This window comes from Centroberyx affinis, unplaced genomic scaffold (assembly GCF_046629955.1).
Source record: "Centroberyx affinis isolate AG114_WGS23_722 - 3 ecotype Tasmania unplaced genomic scaffold, CSIRO-AGI_Caff_v1 ptg003059l_1, whole genome shotgun sequence".
In the NCBI taxonomy this organism is placed as follows: domain Eukaryota; kingdom Metazoa; phylum Chordata; class Actinopteri; order Beryciformes; family Berycidae; genus Centroberyx; species Centroberyx affinis.
In genome coordinates this window covers 219093-238619 of record NW_027281146.1, presented here as the reverse complement: position 1 = coordinate 238619, position 19527 = coordinate 219093, and the positions used below count along the sequence as shown (strand labels likewise).

The window sequence follows — 19527 nt, the reverse complement described above, 5'->3', positions numbered from 1 at the left end:
TTCCCCCAGCCCTTCTTCCATTCATCCATCCGTCTAGCCCTCCATCCAAATATCGATCCACACGCACACACAGGCATCCATCCATCTATGAATCCATCTATCCATCCATCCATCCCTTCTCCCCTGGCTCCTTATCCCAGTCTAAGGGCTTTGAGAGCAAGCCTTAACACGCTCCACTACCTCCTCTGTCCCTGCATGCACACACACAGACACACACACACACACACACACACTCCCTACAGGACACAAACGCAAAAACACACAGACATCGTTTTCACAGCTCCCTGAGCAACTCAAATGGCCCGGGAGAGACTGAGCAGAGCAGTGAGACGAAGAATAAAAGAGAGAACCAGTGAGACTGAGAGAGAGAGAGAATGAGAGACACAAGAGAGAGAAATTACAAGGCAACAAGGGCAACTATGATACAGAGAAAGAGAAATGTGATGGCACCGAATACAGTAAGAGAGGAGAAAAACTGAAATGAAGAGGGAGATTGGGAGAAAGACAAGAAAACTAGACAGGATACCAGCATCAGACTGAGAAAAGTTTCTAACCTTGTTTACAGAACTGTGGATGATGTGATAAAGTTTACAGACTGTCTGAGGAGATGTTCTATCAGCAATAAGTTTACTTCTAACAGACCGATGGTTTAGCAGTCGGTTTAGAGCAGATTCGAATAGAGTAGAAAGAAACCGTATGGACACAGATCAAGTTCTTTTTATCAGCTGTGAATTTACTTATGTAGCAAGCGTAGTAGTAATAGAAAACCAATATGAATTTATATCATCTGAAAACCTTGTAACTCCAGTCTTGGTGTTTTTCTTCCTTTCTTTCTAAACTAAATCAAAAGTTTTCATACTCTTTTTTGTGAAAATTTCATGCCCCCCAACCCCAGAAAATCCATTATATAGATTCAACACAATGTGAGTGTCATTCTGAAACCCTGGTTGTTGTCTCTTAATCCTTAAAAAATGCTGACTTTTTCCAGATGGGAGGCGTTCATCTGACACAAGACATATCTAAGTCTTATAATTATGTCTAATGAAGCTTGAGGCGTTGCTTTGCAGTCGCTCACCATTATAATTCAAACACCCCTTTGATGTAATAAGATCAAAACGAGTGCGCAGGCGGAATACCAGAATTCACGGCAACAACAACAATGGCAACAAGTACATCAACAGGATATGAGTTCTCAGAGAACAATAGGGGAGTGTTTCACCTTGAGGGGTAAATAACAACATAGCAGCGGCAAGGAATGGGAAGTCAGTACAACAACAGTTTGAATTGTATCAGAACAACACAAGTGAGAAAACAGCCAGTTTCTGCCTGTCTGCCTCTTCGTCAGTCTGTCTGTCTGCCTGTCTATAAACATTGAGGCAGCGGTATTTGGCCAAACAGCCTCTCAGCTCATCCGTCAGCAGTGGTCACACACAAGGTCAGCCTCCAGGACCGTCGATACTGGGACATCTTAGCGGCTCAGCAGGCACGCGCTTGTGATATCAGCTGTTCAAATCCAGCACATGACCTTTGCTGCGTGTCGCCCCGTCTCTTTCCTCTCACCCTCCACTGCAGACTATCGATATTTTAAACCAGCTACGCCTTTCAAAGATGGGGTCAGGACTCGACGCAGGGAGATTGAAACTGGTCACCACAGCACCCCGGAGAAATTGGCATCAAATGTTACCGGCTACAGTAACTTTGCCAAAGTCCTTCCAAGTCCCTGCAATGTGAGATGGACTGAATAAACCACAGTGTGGGGTTGGAGGCTAGCGGCCAATAAGAAGGGCCAATATTTCAGTGAAAATCATTTTCGGGATACAGTCCCACTGAACACTAGACATTGTTTCAACATTGCGTCTATGCTTTAGCTCTCATATAGGATCTATTTGGCAATGTAAAGCCAGTTTTAGACCAAGCAGTAAATACTTTATTACATATAAACAATGCTTAAAACAGCTGTAAATATAAAAATAATAATGATAATGCTTTATTTTTGTCATACAAAACAATGTAGTTGTCTACTAAACTTTCACTTTTAAACCCTATGGAGCCACAGTCTAAATAGTCTAAATAATCTAGTTATAGACGTGTAGGCTAAACGTCTATAACTAGATTATTTAGACTATTTAGACTGTTTAGATACCCCTCACCACCTGTTGTACTCTATAGAAGGTGACACCACCTGGCACCAAAGATCAGCCAATAGCAGATGGCCAGTTCAGTACCTATACTTTTCACCATTAGATGTCAGGCTTCACCACAAATTTGAGTTTGGTGTTTAGTTGCTCTTTAAGAAATGCTGTTTGCTGTTACATTACATAGTCTGCTACAGTGGAATTCAGCATATACAGGCACAACAGTCTTTAGGTCACATAGATGTACAATGGTCTGCTTGCTATTATTTCATGCACTCCAAGTCTGTGAGTATCATTGAAACTATAGCAAATAATTCATTACAACTGTATGAGTTCAATTTATAGCCTCTAGTCAGCTGTGGAAGCATATAGATTGAGTCAGCCTTTCCATCTCCAACAAAAACATTTCACTTTTTTACCGGTTCCACTGTTCCAGCGTTTTACAGACTGTTTTACGATGACAGTGTGAGTTGATACAGTATCACGGTTTTACACCCTCTCTGTGAGCCTCCATAATGCTTTTACAAGGCATGCCACAGTCTCAACTGGGAGAAGAACTGATGTTGTTTTTACATGAAAGGATCTGGAGTGGAAAATTGCAGATTATAAAAAAACCTTTCCAAAGAAAAAAGCAGAGCACTGGTGCTGCAGTGAGGCTGGTGCTGGTGAAGAAGTCTTTAGGAAATGGATCAAGGGGTTCTGCAACTATTTCAGCTTGGGACCCAAAGGATACATGTATTGTCTCACTCTGGGATCCATCAGGGAACATTAAAACATTCAGGCCCTTTTGTCATGTGAAGATCCACCACACAAAGGTTTGTGTCTTCTTTTGGGCTGTGACTCATAGTTCAAGACTGTGTTTTTTTTTTAACTTTTTTAATGACTAGGAGCACTACAGTGGTACACATGGACATGAACCCCAATCTATGAACATTTTGTCCCAGGGGCATCCATCTGAGTGAAAATCTCTTGTTCTACAATTTAGGGTTGTGCAGCACTGCATAACTGTACATGCTGAGATAATTACAGTGGGGAGTGTGGAAGTTATCATCAGTTTCTTATACATTTTCTCATTGTGCAAACTTCAATTGAATGAATGCATGGGGAAATTAACTGTTCTTTATTTTTTCTTCTATATTTTGCCTGGTGAGCGCTGGGTGCCACTAAAGGACCCCTAAGGAAGTCATTTTGACTATCTCTGGTTTAAGAGGCTGGTCTCATGAAACGAGCATGACGTCTTAAATGCAAATAACTAACCCTAACCCTCTTATTTAAATTCTTACTCTAACCTTAACCATATTGTTTTAGTTTCCAAACCTTAACCAAAGTTTTAGTTTCCTAAACCTAGTTTTACTTTACTTATACTTAAAGTTCAAATCAAAGCTGTTTAAGTTGTCTAAACTTAACCGTTAGCTAACCTTTTCACTTGACAAACACATGAAAATGCCATGTCCAATTTGTGGAACTGTCACAAAATCTTTTAGTTTTTATTTAACTGTGCAGGAAACAATAACAAGTGAACATTTGACATTTGACAAAGTAACAAAGACATTAAGACATTAGGACATTAAGACAACATAACTGACATGTCAAAGGTTATAGAAGGAGGAACGTCATCTTCATATTATCCATGTCCACAACACATACTGTGTGTTTCAGAGTTCCTGCTCATTTCACAAAATTTCTCGAGACTATGTTTGATGTGATTATACCCTGTGCTATAGCGTGAGCACCTACAGAAACCTGGTTTGGATGTAAGAGGAAAAAGGGGGGGGGGGGGGGTGAGAGCAGGTACTGTATGTCACTGGAGTTATCAAGTGGAGGAACCGCTTATTACAGCTGTTTCTTTGAATTAGGGCCCATCACGTCTCAACAGTAAAATCTGGCATGCCACAGCCTTTCCCCACTATAAACACTCATCACACCTATACCCACCCACACTACACCGACCTTACTGACACTGCACCTACACTCAGGCTCACACGTTCCCACTCACTAATATCAAACCTCACGCTCAAGCATATCCCACCTATACTCACCCACAAGACTTAGATCCTTCTTTTACAGTCACACTATATTTTACAACAATATTCCCGTACATATCAGAAATAGTGCATCTCATCTTTAAACGATCTTATAAAAACGTCCTACTGGAGGGTCAGGTCTGTCATCAGTGACTTGTATAGTTAGATAACATGTAGGTTTGCCTCCGCACCAGGAGCCAGAATAATTTTAAATTCTTAACCTCTTCCTTTGCTTCTTCCTTTAAAATCTTGTTTCATATATCTTTTTCCATGTCTTTCTTCTAAATATATATCTCGTTTGAGTCTTCTACCTTTTAAATACTTTATTGTCTTTTTCCACTGCTGCAGTGCAGGAACTCTCTGCAAACCAGCAGTTTTGCTGCGTAGGGCCCAAGGTGTTTTAAATATCTTGTGTTTTAACCTTTTTTCCTCTATAAATAAATGAATGGACGAATGCATGAACACTACACCTACCCTGCCCTGACACTGCACCTACACTTGAGCTCACACTTTCCCACTCAGTAACACCTAACCTCAACTCTCATCCTTAACAACAGCAGGCTGGTGGGACAGATGACCTTTCTGGCTGCTGCTGCAGGCCTACTCAACAGCTCAGAAACTGACCTGCGCCAAGAATCAGAGACTACTGGGAAGACTGACCCCGCTCGCTTGAAACAGCCCACTCAGCAGGCCAGAAAACAAATTGTATGAGCAAATAATTATATAAACTATTACACCAGGAGCTGACAGATCTGAAGTAGCTGGGCGTCTACGCACTTCTGTTGCCATAGCTAAGCCATCAGGGATTCCAGTGTAAAATACACAGTTCCTACACATTTTCCATTTCCATTTCAAAAGTTGGTCTTTTTCTAGATAATGTATTGACTGAATTTGAAGGTTTTCGTGGGTGTGCAATACAATGTATGCTGACAGTGGATGGGCAATAGGACTGCAAAGTAGGCCACTATAATATACACTCACCGAGCACTTTATTAGGAACACCATACTAATACTGGGTTAGGTATCAGCTTTCAGCTCAGTGTCAACCGGCTACCAAAGTGACATCCGCCCCAATGTTTGACGTGTTGCATTCTGAGATGCTTTCCTGCTCACCACAGTTGTAAAGAGGTTATCTGAGTTACTGTAGTCTTTCTGCCAGCTCCAACCAGTCTGGCCATTCTCCTCTGACCTCTCTCATCAACAAGGCGTTTCCGTCCGCAGAACTGCCGCTCACTGGATGTTTTTTGTTTTTCGCACCATTCTGTGTAAACTCTAGAGACTGTTTTGCGTGAAAAATCCCAGGAGATCAGCAGTTTCAGAAATACTCAAACCAGCCTGTCTGGCATTAACAACCATGCCACAGTCAAAGTCACTGAGATCACATTTTTTCCCCATTCTGATGTTTGATGTGGACATTAAACAAAGCTGCTGACCTGTACCTGCATGATCTTATGCATTGCACTGCTGCCACATGATTGTCTGAATGGATAATTGCATGAATAAGCAGGTGTACAGGTGTCCCTAATAAAGTGCTCGGTGAGTGTAGATTACAATATAGCTGATATAGATAACATAATATAATATAGATATTAATATAGATAATAAAGATTATTTTCATTTCCATCACCTCCACACATCTCCAGCTAGAATGCTTAACTACCCAATTTAACTGTTCTGCTAGCAAAGAGGAGTGATGAGAGCAAGCACCAAAGGACAATCCCATCAACTTACATCCAGCTCTTTGCCAGTTTCCAAAAGTGGACTAGCTATTTCAGAAGTCCTGATATCTGTGGCTTTTATGTTTACAACATCAAGCAGGAGAGTGCTCATAATATATTCATGTGGTTGAGAAAAACCACCAGATTGCAATTATACACATCAACACAACATGGTATCAAATCAAAAGGCCAGACAGAGAGAGAGAGAGAGAGAGAGAGAGAGAGAGAGGAGGGTGTAAAGAGGACAGGTATCATGAGAGGAGAGGAGAGGAGAGGAGAGGAGAGGAGAGGAGAGGAGAGGAGAGGAGGAACATGGACACTTGGGACTCTGTTGGGTTGTCAGATGCTCCTCTACAGATGACTGCTCACCATGACAACAGACCACCCTGCCTTATGCACACGGCCCATTGCTATCCGCTCCAGAGCAGTGTGAAGCTATGCTCGTCCTGCTACTTACTCTTTACAGTAGAGGCATTTACCTGCCATGCAAAAGAAAAGGAAAAGCAAAATAAGTCAGCATTTGTGGATGCAATAATTTCAAGTAACTTTGCAAAGAACCGGAGCAAGAGACAAAAATCCAATGCTAAGAACTATAAAAGGATGGAGCAGTTTTGTTCCTGATCAGTGTCCCGGGATAGGAAGCAGAATTTGTTTACATGATCACGACAGAGCAATTAAATAAATCCCTTAGCCTAAACAGAACCGATCCATTAGTCTAACCTGCGATAACATGCTCCACAGAACCACAAACACACTGCCCCTAAATAAACTGAAAGTCTCCTGGTGAGGCAGACAGTCAATAGCGCTGTAATTGTTCTGGGGGATTTCGAACACTGCAGACATAATTCACACAGCAGAAATATAACTTCTGCACTGTAGTGAAAGACGCTGGCAATTTAAAAGCTGTTTCCTGTTATTGGATGATTAGCCTGTTGGTTTCCAACCTTTTGCCTTACAAGCATCTACAGATAATGTGAACTAGCAAAGCTTGTCAAGGCTATTATGATTCTATTGTTGATCTATTGGTTTCAACTGCATTGCTTCACCGTATGAAGACAAACAGACACACGCAGAAACACACACCATTGTGTCATTTTAACAAATCTTTAACATACAGTATGTGTCTTTTCTTTTTTTTTTACACATTTGTGCGCGTTTTCGTGTGTGTGTGTGTGTGTGGTGGACGGTATTTCAACTCATTCCTTTTTCAGGCTGTAGCCTAGATAGTGTCTGCTGGGACGAGAGCTCCAATCCAATCCAATTCAATACAACAAGCCTAAGGTAAACATAGTGTCCCCCATAAATGTTGCAGTGCCCCCTTTGGGCCAGCCAATGACAAGAATTAAAAATTCTGTTGTGTGGGAGTCACAAGGCGTACTGGGAGATGTACACAATTCAATAATAGCAGCTTGAACAAGGCAGGATAATATAAAGTTTTCAGTGCCCAGTTCTGCCTTTAAACCAATCACTGTACATTTGTTTAAGCCACATCTCAACTGCCAGACCGCACAATTCGCCCACGTTTCTTCAAGATCGGTTAGCGGTCTCCAAGGCATTGTGCTTGACTGACAACTGAACACAAGGACGGAGCTAGATCCGCAGTCCCCCCCCCCCCCCCCCCGGTTAGATAAGAACACCAACACTACTTATTCAAAATGACCTCTGAACAATTTGATGTCAGACTGGAAAAACCAAAAGGTTCCAAGTCTAATCTCGGATTGATCTGGCACAATGAAACAGCTCAATAGGAGCGGTAGGTGAAAGCTTGTGTCAACCTTGTTTTGTGCACAGACTCTATTGAGCTCACTGAATGAACTGCCAGTCAAGTCAATGGCCAAGGTGTGCCGGCTGCATTCCTTCAAGCAAAATGAAAGAAAGAAAGAATGAGAGAGGGACAGAGGGGAGGTGAGGACAGAGACAAAGAGACAGATGGAGAAAAAGATGGAGAAAAATGAAATAAGCCAGAAAGAGAGAGGGAGAGAGCGAGAGAGAGAGAGAGAGAGAGAGAGAGAGAGAAAGAGAGAGAGTAGGCATAAGACAGAGAACTGGAGAAAGAGAGACTGACAAATTGGAGACTACGAAAAAGAAAAGAGAGAGAGAGAGAGAAAATCTATATAGTCAGAGTTGAGACTGTGTGGCCCTTGTAGAAAGTGATGTTGTACATAGAAGATAGCAAAGCCTTTTTATCTCACTGAGTTGTGACGATGAGGAGGTCTGAAGATTGTGTTTGTTGCCAGGGAGCAGGAACTCCATTCACTCTCAACTCAAACTGCTCAGCAAGTGGATTTTCTTCAAAACACCAAGATTAAAAAATCTATGGCATGAGATAGATGTTAGATAGATGACATTAAGAAATAGCTGAGAATAAACAAATAACAAATGATTTGAGACTTGAGACTGGAATGGATTTCCTTTCTGCAAAACTGCCTGATATGAATTTAAATGGACAATTTATTCCAATTTGCGGACTAATTCAATAGCAGTATGATACCAACATTACCAATAAACATGATGATTCTCCTTCATTTCAAATTGTGTAAAATTATGTTTTGTCACTAATATGAATGTCAAAATACCTTTTAATCAGGTTTCTGAGAAATCGAACAAGTAAACACGTATTTAAGATGCCTGCAAGATGAGTAGGCCTACTGACTTTACTGAGTTTCAGTGACTGCACAGTTTCCATTTTTGCAATCAGATCACTCTAATCCTGTTGCATGTAATCTGTTCCTCCCTCAAACCTGGTGCAAATACACACACACATCACACGCGGCAGAGATACCATATCTGTATTCGTGTCGTAGCTTCCAGCTAGTAAATTATTCATTATGTCCCTCACTAGGGGAAATGTCACAGAAACGTACTGTCACAGACAGACACAAACACTGTGTCACAGATAGCCTATGGCTGCTGTTCAAGTCCCACTTTTTATGCACTTTATGATCTTCATGGGCACTTGTACACATGAAACTCACTAAAGTATCCTTAGAGCGATGCAGATTAAGAGTGAAGATGTTTCCTCGGGAATTAGCATTTTACTAACGAAAATGACCAAAATGGCTTTGCCCTGCCAGCTAAGAGTTTGAACTCTCTGCTTGCTGCAAACTAATCTACCAGTTTCCAGCCACATCAAAATTCAAATTTATCATACACTAGTCCATAACATTCAATTCTTTGCTTCTTTCCATTATATTCTTAAACAAACCATTCCATTCTAATCTATTTTTGGACAATCAATTCTATATTATTCGTATGACGGTGTATTAGGTGTAGGTGATGGTTTCAGAATTTCTGAGCTTAAAGTCAGAAATTTGTGAGAAAAAAACATTCTCAATCAAAACCTACCAACTTCATTAATTTCACTGTCTAGATAATGAACTTGTGGCATTCATGTTGAGTGGTGTGGAGATGACTGAATTGTTCCACTTGGCTGATCCTACCTTGCAAAATGAAGCAACGTGGTTCCTTGCCAAACATACCATTTTTCTGAGTCTTTTTTTCTCAAATTTCTGACTTTAATCTCATAAAAGAGTTTTTTCTCAGAATATTACCCCCCTCTCCCCAGCTGCAGTAAAACAAAAATCACCTACAATGGCCCTAATACGCAGTCATATATTCTACTCTATTATATCATCAATTATGATTTTACTCATCTGTAATTCTACAGCCAACCTTGCCTTGCAGGCCAGACAGTCTTCACTCACAAGATAGTCTGGCTCACAAGGCTATAATCAAATATTCTATTCTATACACCTATTATTTTATTCTGCTCTACTCTGTTCAATTAAGTTTCAAACCAACAGCATAATTAACTTACCAACAACATAAACACCCACCACTACCATCTGCACCCGGCCCAATGATCCAGCCAATGGAGCGAGGCCATTGGTTGCCGTCCTGCTACCTATCACGCCATTGGTTGATTAGTCATCATCACTGCGACAGCAGCTGGTGGGTGTGTGGACTGATATAGCAACAAGAACCACAACCATTACCACAGAAAGTGAGTCACCAGAGGTATGTGCGTGTGTGTCGTTAGTGTGTGTGTGTGTGTGTGTGTGTGTGTGTGTGTGTGTAGAAGTGTCGGTAAATACACACCGTCTGCTCTGCTATGATGTGTTTGCTGTGTTCTGTTTTGTTCCCTTCAACTCTGTTATCTTCTGCTCTGTTCTGTTCACAGTGCTGTGGTACAGTTTCCTATGTCTTTTAAGTTTATTCTGCCCTAATATCGCTGTTGTCATGTGAAAACCTCATAACTCTCTAATTTTGGTGATTCTCATGTTTTAGGGTCAGTTGAAGGATTACATGTTCCTCTATGGGTTGGGAAGCGAAATAGCGGAGCAAGCGGAGGCTCAAGGGGCTCTGTGACAAACACAAGAAAGAGAAGAGAGCGTCCTTTTTACTGAAGTGTCAGCACAAACGAAACCACAAAGGTTTTTCAGCGTGGCACATCTTCCAAATAAGCAAAATAGTAAAGGCACAAAAGATGATATTGAACACTCAAGGCACAAGAGTTAAGCGATGTGTTTCAACCGCTAAGGGTCTTCTTCAGGCTGTGCCAACAAATTGCTTTTTTTTTATTGCACCTTTAGTATTTTTCTTTTGGGTGTGTTGATACTTCAGTAAAAAAAAGACTCTCTTTGGATTATATGAGGACACTCTTCTCTTTTTTGTGTTTGTCGCACACCTCAGGGTGAGAATAGGTTGAGAAAATTCTACGATACCCGACCTTAGGAAACCCTCTCATAACTCAAAAATTAAGTTAAAAGTTAAGTTAATCAAGTTAAATCAACTTCAATTTTTATATTTTGGAGATGCAAGGTTTTCACCCGACAGCAGTGATACACTTTAATTACCAAGTGATTCTACAATAAATACAATGTGACAAGGTCAGTAATTAAAAGCTAAGTATAGTTTCATTACAGAAATTTAAAGAGAGACAGTGTTTCAGCTGAAGTATTAGTCTCTTGTCTAATTATAACTTGCCCTCTTTAACCTGTTTATCATTCCATGAGTAAAACACAGTACAATAATATATAACCTCTATTGAATGACTGGAAACTGAAAATCCAACATGAAAATGACAGCTTTATTAAGCTGCAGACTGGATTCATTTGATGTAGTCTGCGTTTTAGTGTTTCTTAAACCATGGATTGAGACCCAAAACGGGTCACGGGCCTGTCTCTGGTGGGTCCCCATAAGAGTAGTACTATGCTTTAAAGAGCCTGGTTCCCAGGTTTACACAAAATGTATACAAATTTGGATCACAAGCTGGAAAATTTGACCCGGTGTGACTGAACACTCTTGTTACACCATGACATCAGCTGTGTGGCAATGTGTAGTTGACCTATACCACAGCCTGGATCATCTATCTCTCTGCTCAGCCGGCAGTGCTATCAGCTAGCTTCGCTATTAGCCTAGCTAATGGAGCAGGAAAAATATGTTAAGAGGAACATCAGACATCAGTTCCACTACATAAGACGCCCTGACCGTGATTGTTTTCTAGTCTGTGAGGTCAACTACAAAGTGGAGGCTGACATAGTAATAATGTTACCTCTGGCATGGGTCTTGTTGCCTAGCAGTGGCGGTTTTAACAAAGAGGAGGGTAGGTAGTGGGATTTCCACTGTAAATATTCAGCAGTGGTGGGTAACTACAGCAACAACACTACCACAACTGACGAAGACAGTGGGAAATATCTTCAAGAAAAAAAATATCATTGGGCCTTCCTCTCTACAATGTTTAGAAGTGGCTCTTTTCATGAGGATGGTTTCCACCATCAGGAAACGCTCTGCCTAAATGGCTGCACCTATAACAAAGCTAACTGTGCATAGCCTCACTGTAGCATACAGCGGTGTCAGACTCTCAGCTCAGCCAGTGGTGCTTTCAGCTGGCTTAGCTATTACAACAGTTAACAGAGCACAACATGTTGTTGACTATGGCATAGCATTAGTTCCACTGCATTAGACACAATGACTATCACTATGACAGCATCTCATTCAAAAGCACACACACACATACACTCTCTTGTGCACTCTCTCTCACATACACAAATACATAGCGGCATCCCCTTTCACAGCACAATAGCGTGTTTCATATACAACTCAAGCGCCAAGCTCATTACGATTCTATTGTAGACATGCTTACTTACATGAGTATCATTCTCCTTTTGAACGAACACACTCATAGCACTGTGCCATTTCACAGTACAATAGGCTTTTTTACACACACAGGCACACACACACATGCACACACACAAGGGTCAAAACCATTAATATCCTATGGTAAATGTGTTGATTTTCACATATTCTCTTTTGAAATGAATACACACACACACACACACACACACACACACACACACATACACAGAGTATCATGGTGTTTGGAACAGTGTCCTATTCAACATGACAATAGGTCTTCAGTTTACACACATACTGTAAATGACTCCATAGGTTGAGACTGCTACAACACAAACACTTGCATTCATGTTCATGCATACACACATGCATGTGTACACACACACACACACACACACACACACAATGACCCACTCTACATCACAGTGGGATAGTTTTATACTTCACACTTACTGTAAATGACTCATAGGTTAAGACAGATGAAGCACAAACACTTGTGAATCCTCATGTACACACATGCATGGGCGCACACACACACACAGTGCACACACACTTAGTACACCCACGGTTCACAGTGAGACCGGTAAAACCATTTGTGTTCATACTCACACACACACACGCACACACACACACACACACACCCCTTTCAATATCACAGTAGGTCTCCAGTTTACACATCCGCCCTCGGATGTCTGTGATGTCCAAAGCATTCCAGGAGTTATTGTGTGATGAAGTGTTGTAATTTGCCTTTTTGTTGTATCTACTTTCCCTAAACCTGCCTGGTCTGCCTCTAGTGATTTCATACATTTCCCAGAATGACTTTCAATAACCCCCAGAGAATGGGCATGAACTTGTTACTTTCAGCTGTGGGTTATACATGTAGGTGGATGGAGAGAGCAATAATGACAGTGATAGCTGTAGTGATCAAACGGCAAGACGGCAACTTTTTCCAGTCAAGAACAAGAGAGAGTGACAGGAGACTACATCCTGAGAGCCACATCCCTTACTCAAAGTACAACATGTCTTGTGGCTGCATTGCATTCTGGTCTATTGAGGCTAATGTCAGTGGAGAAACTGGTATCTCTGTCTTTTCTCCGATTTCTCCCTGTATGATTGAAATTATGAATCTAGAAAGAGCATGAAGCCCTTGCTCTTCGATTCTGAGGGACTGACACCAAAACCTGACATTTACGGTTGATGTTTTAGATCGTTGAGAAATTTCTCTTATTAAACTCCATTGTAGCTGCACTGTACATATCTCTATTTGCCACCTACGTTTGGCTACTTATTCCCCGGAATAAGAAAAAAGCCAAATACCACCCAACAACAAAAATGCACCCAGGAACGCAAGGTACATCTCTAATAGCTGCTTTTTAACAGTGTTAATGATGTAGTGTAAATGACTTACTAGGCTGAAACTGATGAAAACAGGTTCACTCACACGTCCTCATATGCACACACACACACACACACACACACACACACACACACACACACACACCCATCCCTCTCTGTTGTCTTGCCTGGCACCAGTTTCCAATGACACAGCTGGTGAGGAGAGAAAGAGAGAGAGAGACAGAGAGAGAGAGAGAGAGAGACAGACAGACAGAGAGAGGGATGGCAGCAGTTGTGGGTGTGTCTCTGTGATGTTAGCGATTCCATGACCAGATCAAATCCATCTCTACTTCCCTCCATCCATCCATTTCCCAATTTCCCATTACCACAGAATCACAGTTTTACTTGCTCCATCCATCCCTCCCTTTCTCCCACTCCCTCCATCCATCTGTCCCTTCATCCATCCATCCACCCAAACTCAGTGTGGAGTCATAGTTCAACATCCACTCACTCATTCCTCCATCCAGCCACCCATCCATCAATCCGTCCCCTAAACCAGATCCTACGTTACATCATGACCTTTCTCACTCCTATTAATTCCTGAAGTGTGACCTTTCAGTCATCCATCCATCTTTTTTCTTCCTTCCTACCATCCATCCATCGCTTGCTCCACATTAACCTAGCAGTATAGAATTACAACCTTTTAATCATCCAAGTAAAGCTCTGCACTGATTCCTTTTCTCGACTTTTGTTGAACTCTTTTTTACAAGATTTTGACTTTGTGTAAAACCTTTCCTTTCTCTCCATCCGACTGTCTGTATCTCCATTCATCCATACTCCCAACCGTTCAGCCATCCACTTACAGGATCAATAATCTGAATCTTACCAGCTGCATGCCGCAGATGAAGGCCAAGGTGCACCTGCCGCTACAGCACCCCATGGTCTCCTGCTCCTCTCCAGCGGTCCACGTGGAGAAAACTCTCGGAAAACTCCCAATTCTCCACCTGGATCTCCAAATCCAAAACCCCCAGAGGGCTGGCTGGCTGGCTGGCAGCCCAGGCAGAGGCGCTCGCCGCTCGGCCTCAGAGAACAGAGCACAGCCCCTGTACTCTCCGGCGCTCAGGGGAATAATAGGCTACTACTTCATTCAAATGGGGGGTTGCTGACAAGTAAACAGCCTGAAATGAAGCCACCTGGATCTCCAAAGCCCAGGGGTCAGGGCGCAGAGATGCAAGCAGGGCCGTGGGGACGATTCAATCTGCTCCGCAAATTATTCTTTTTGTAATCTGTATCCAAAGCGTGTGGCTATGTTGGCAAAACCTTTCCAAGCCCCTGCAATTCACGGTAGGGCTAAATTAAACACTGGAGACTGGCAGTTTGGTAGCCTGATAAATTAGGCGTTGGTGCATTTTGCTTGATTAGTCAAACTTACACCCCACACACAATTAATTTGGGGTTTTGCAGGGATAAAATATATTTTTTGATAATGTGGGTTTCCAGAGGAAAAAGTTTGAAAACAACCCTTGACTTAGCTTGGCTAATTAAAACAAAAATATTCTTGCATTAAACTAAAAAAAAAGACTACACCCAGGTTTGCTTGTCCAGCCGTCACTAACTCGACTACAAAGTCCGGTCGACCATCACGTCGATTAGTGTATCATTATCAAAGCAAATATGTTAATAATAAGGCCCTATAACCACTGACACAAACACAGACAAGGCTTGAAATGCAGAAAGAGCGGGTGAGATTAGCTGGATGTATTCCCCCAGATTAGACCCTCCCGTTGAATAATCTGATTAAGCCCTACTTGGATTTGACGATAGAAATAGCCTAATTTGTCTCTGGGTGGAGAAACCAAGTGAAAGTGACGGGGCCCCTCGCCTCCTTTCATAGACGAGCTGCTCTCCTCTCCTCTCCTCTCCTCCCCTCTCTTCTCAGGGGAAGTAACGGGCGTGTAGCAACATCCTCTCGGGTTCATTCACACCGTAAAAAAAACACAAGGTTTATTATCCAGAATACAGCGTGTATAATCCGGTGTCTTAAATGTCAGGATATCGCCGTTGGGTTCTCCAAATGTCTTCACTCAGAAAAGCGTGAGAGTGAAATTGTTGGCTATGATATTATGTCAATAGCCACTGGAAGCTGATTTCGGTGCCTCGGTAATAAGTCCTCCTCCTCCCGTATACATCCTCCCATCACAGCCCCAGTTTCATAACACAACCGCCGTTTTGTCCGCCGGTTAATTCACTGCCGCTTTGGTTACAACGGTTAAACCTCTATAACGGAAAAAAGAGAGAGAAAAGGCATGTCCACAATTCGGATGGAGAGAAACAGAGTGAAATTTCAGGTCGGTTAAAAGAAAACGCCAAACGTGTAGTCTACGTTAAATGCGACTGACTCATTGTAACGTGCAAGTTAGTTTATCGTCTTGTCGGGGCTGTCTTCAAGACACGGAGTGAAAAGGGGAGACAAAAGGAACCGGGATGGACCGACGGACCAAGAGACAGCCGAGAGGAGCGTCTCTCGCCAGCCATCTGTCAAGTCAACCACCGTACAACAACAGTGCACTTCCTGTTGTAATTTTCAAAATAAAAGCGTCAACGATTAACAACTTTTCTTTTTTAATTATACAAAGTACGTTGTCTGCAGGGATGCAGTGTTTACACTGAGCTGAGGTGAGGCTGACATAAATCTTTATGGCATAAATTCATAGTAGGCTATACATAAAAGACAAGCTGATGTAGACTGTATGAGAACAGGGTCTTTAAAGCAAAAAAACAACAACAATGTTTTGTTTTCTGAAAATGTAGGCTAATTGATATTTGTTTATTGGTGGCTGTCTGTCTTATGATGATCACCAACTGCCAACTGGAGGTCATAATTCAATATTCAATAATCAGTGGTTGCCTGGTAGAGTTGTGTTTAAGTCAAATATTATAATTTTTATTAAGTAGTAGTAGTAGTGGTAGTACTAGTAGTAGTAGTAGTACTAGTGGTAGTATTGTTATTATCATCATCATCATTATTAAAGTTGTTGTTGTTGTCGTGGGGGTGGTGATGTTGTTGTGTTGGTGGTGTTAAATCCTATCTGTCCATAATGCATTGGGAAATATCAGGCACCAAGAGGCCCACAATTTAATGTAGGCTATTTTAGTATCTACTTTACAGCTTTGTTTTACTTTATATTTAATCGAATGATTCCACTGAACATTTTGATCCTGTACACTCACTCCAGCACTTACATATTCTCTCTCTTCTTTTTTTTTGTGTGACATGTTTAACGCTTTTATTTTGAAGGCAAACGCGCCTTACTTCCGGTCTAGTTCTGGCTACGTCTGGCTAGCTTGATGCAGCTGATGTTCCGCTCGGCAGGGGAGCGGCGGGGCTCTATTCACTTGCTGGGAGAGAGAGAGAGAGAGAGAGAGAGAGAGGGAGAGAGAGAGAGAGAGAGAGAGAGATGTAGCTTAGTTGGTCGGTGTGCAGCTGCTCAAGACCTTGGCCTTCAACCATTATTATAAATGAGATTAGCTCTCTCCCGCTCTCTCCCCCTCTCTCCCTCTCGGTGGGGAGTCGGGGCTGAATTGTGGCAGATATTTTTTTTGCTCATTTTTCATCCATTTAATTGAAGGATGAAGGGTCTCCTGGTAACCTGGTATTAAGCGTAAATATTTAAAAAGATAATGATTATTTAAATTTCTACTCTAGTGTATTAAAATAGCATATAGCTACTCATATAATCAATCATTAAGAGAGAGCCTGGGGTTAACACTTCAGATGGTGATTACCTCGTTTTGGAATGACACTTCATTTAGTTCAATAGCTCTTTGTTGTCCCCATAGACTCTATAGAGCTCAGTGAAGGAACAGCATCAGCACTGTGCAGATTATAGCCAAACAATACAACACAATGCCATCTAAACACTGTAAACATTTCAAAGAGTTTCTCCTAAATTAGAGGAGGGGAATCAGAGAGTGGGACGGGGGGTGCAAATGTCACCGCTGCCACGCCTATAAAATGGGCAGCAGTTGAAACAGACACGGAGGTGTAGAGGCTATCACTGGTCAGCTACAACATAATGGCCTGCTTTCCCCTCACCATCAATCTCTGTCACCGTCTACCCCTCCCACACACACACACACACACACACAAACACACACATGGGAAAACACACATTCTCTCTCACACACACACACACACACACACAAAGAAACACAGGCAGACTTGCATCCCCAAATACACACACACACACACACACATACACAGCGGCAGGAGTGTAATTATGTTGCTAATCTTGAGTGACAGTGGCATGTATAATGCCTGATTCCCTGGGGCCATGTGTCATGGCATCCATCCATCCGTTCATCCGTTCATCCACCCATCCTTGCATTTATCCATCTCACCTACTTATTCATCCATCCATAGCCCCATCCACCCGTGTTGTTGCCTCTCAACTTCTCCTTTTTCCATTTGTCTTTCCCTCCACCTCTCCTCTCTCTCCCTCCTCCTCTGTCATTTCCCCCCCCCCCATTCTAATAGTCGCTCTAATATTCTGCCCTTCTTATTTTCCTTTAGTCCCGCATCGTCTCCCCTTTCATGCTCTCATCGATCCATCCATCCATCCATCCGTCCATCCATCCATCTTTCAGTTGACTGTCACCTCACCAAAACAGCCAGAAATAGGTACGACTCAATACATGGCAATGAAGCTAATTTTGAATTAAATTGGGAAAAATGAGAGACAGACACAACTGAAAAAAAAATGAGACAGAGAGAGAGAGAGACGAGGAGAGAGTGATGTGAGGGGGAGAGAGACATTGGGAAGAAAAGGGAGAGAATGAGAGACAGAGAGAGAGAGAGAGAGAGAGAGAGAGAGGTCAAACAGAGACAGACAGAAAAAAAGGGAGAGACTGACAAAAAGAGAGAGAGAGAGAGAAAGAGAGAGAGAGTGACAGAAAGAGAGAGATACAGTTCCGTCCAGATGAGATGGATAGTGAGTGTTTATTACTTTATCTGTCTGGACCAGATGTCACCAGATGTCTCCTGCTGCCTGCCTACCTCAACCACACACACACACACACACACACACACACACACACACACACACACACACACACGCACACACACACGCGCACACAAAGAAAACATACAGACTTTCTGCCACCCTGACATGCAATACCTTCTACACCTTGTCCTATCTGTGAATAATCTAACTGCAGAGCCAGGTAGTGGAAAATAGCCAATATGAGTGTGGAATCTCAGTTACAGCGGCTGAACCGCTGAAGGCTCATATCCGCTGTTTACACCTCGTAAATTTACGATAGACACAATTTAGAGATAGACACAATTTGAGACGGAGAGAGAGAGAGAGAGAGAGAGAGAGAGAGAGAGAGAGAGAGAGAGAGAGAAGCTGGGAGAGAGACAGGGGCAGAAATAGAAACAGAAACAGGGAGAGACAAAGAATTGAATGCTACCCCTTTTTTATTGCAAATTGAGGTGTTACCATTTCAATGCTCTGGCAATGGAAGAAATCTCTTATCATGCCAATAAAGCTTATTTGAATTTGACAAGGAGACAGAGAGAGGAGGGAGAGAGGGGCTGGGGATGGACAGACTGATGGAGAGGAAGGAAGAGAGAAGAAGAAGAAGAAGAAGAAGAAGAAGAAGAAGAAGAAGAAGCAGAGAGAGAGAGAGAGAGAGACTCACAATGTGGTTGGTTCAACTCTTGCTAATAGCTTTAACTGCATCTCTCTCCCTCTCTCTCTCTCCCTCTCTCTCTCTCTCTCTCTCTCTCTCTCTCTCTCTCTCTCTCTCTCTCTAGATACACACATTATGCCACAGACCCCCATTTGAAATGACTTCATCCCGGTTAACATTTCTGTTGATTTTGCACTGAATCATGTAAGTGTCTACAGTATATGTGGGGATATAATAGTGGTGAGAGTGAAAGCTTTGATTAGACCAGTCATTCTAATTCATAGTCTGTTGCTAGTGAATTTAATTAGAGTCAAATGAAATGATTCCTCATTTTGCTGCAGTTAGGATCTCCTGGAGCCCCCTCAAGGACCCCTTTGGGTCCCCGGACCTCACTATGTGAACCACTGGTCTTCGCCCTTCAAAAACTAGTCTATCGAATTGTTAACTGTGTATAAGTTCAAAACAATACACAGAAGAGGAAAAGAA

At 42.2% G+C, this 19527-nt stretch overlaps 1 protein-coding gene across 1 annotated transcript in view; it reads right to left on the bottom strand.

Moving 5' to 3' along the window:
• Nucleotides 1–14287, bottom strand: part of nkain2 (sodium/potassium transporting ATPase interacting 2) — a gene marked incomplete at its 3' end in the record, with an annotated part of 65450 nt that extends 51163 nt beyond the window's left edge. Inside the window, exon 1 of the mRNA XM_071537496.1 lies at nt 14234–14287. Coding sequence (XP_071393597.1) covers nt 14234–14287 — 54 coding nt within the window. The remainder of the gene's footprint in view (nt 1–14233) is intronic.
• Nucleotides 14288–19527: the final 5240 nt, after the last annotated feature.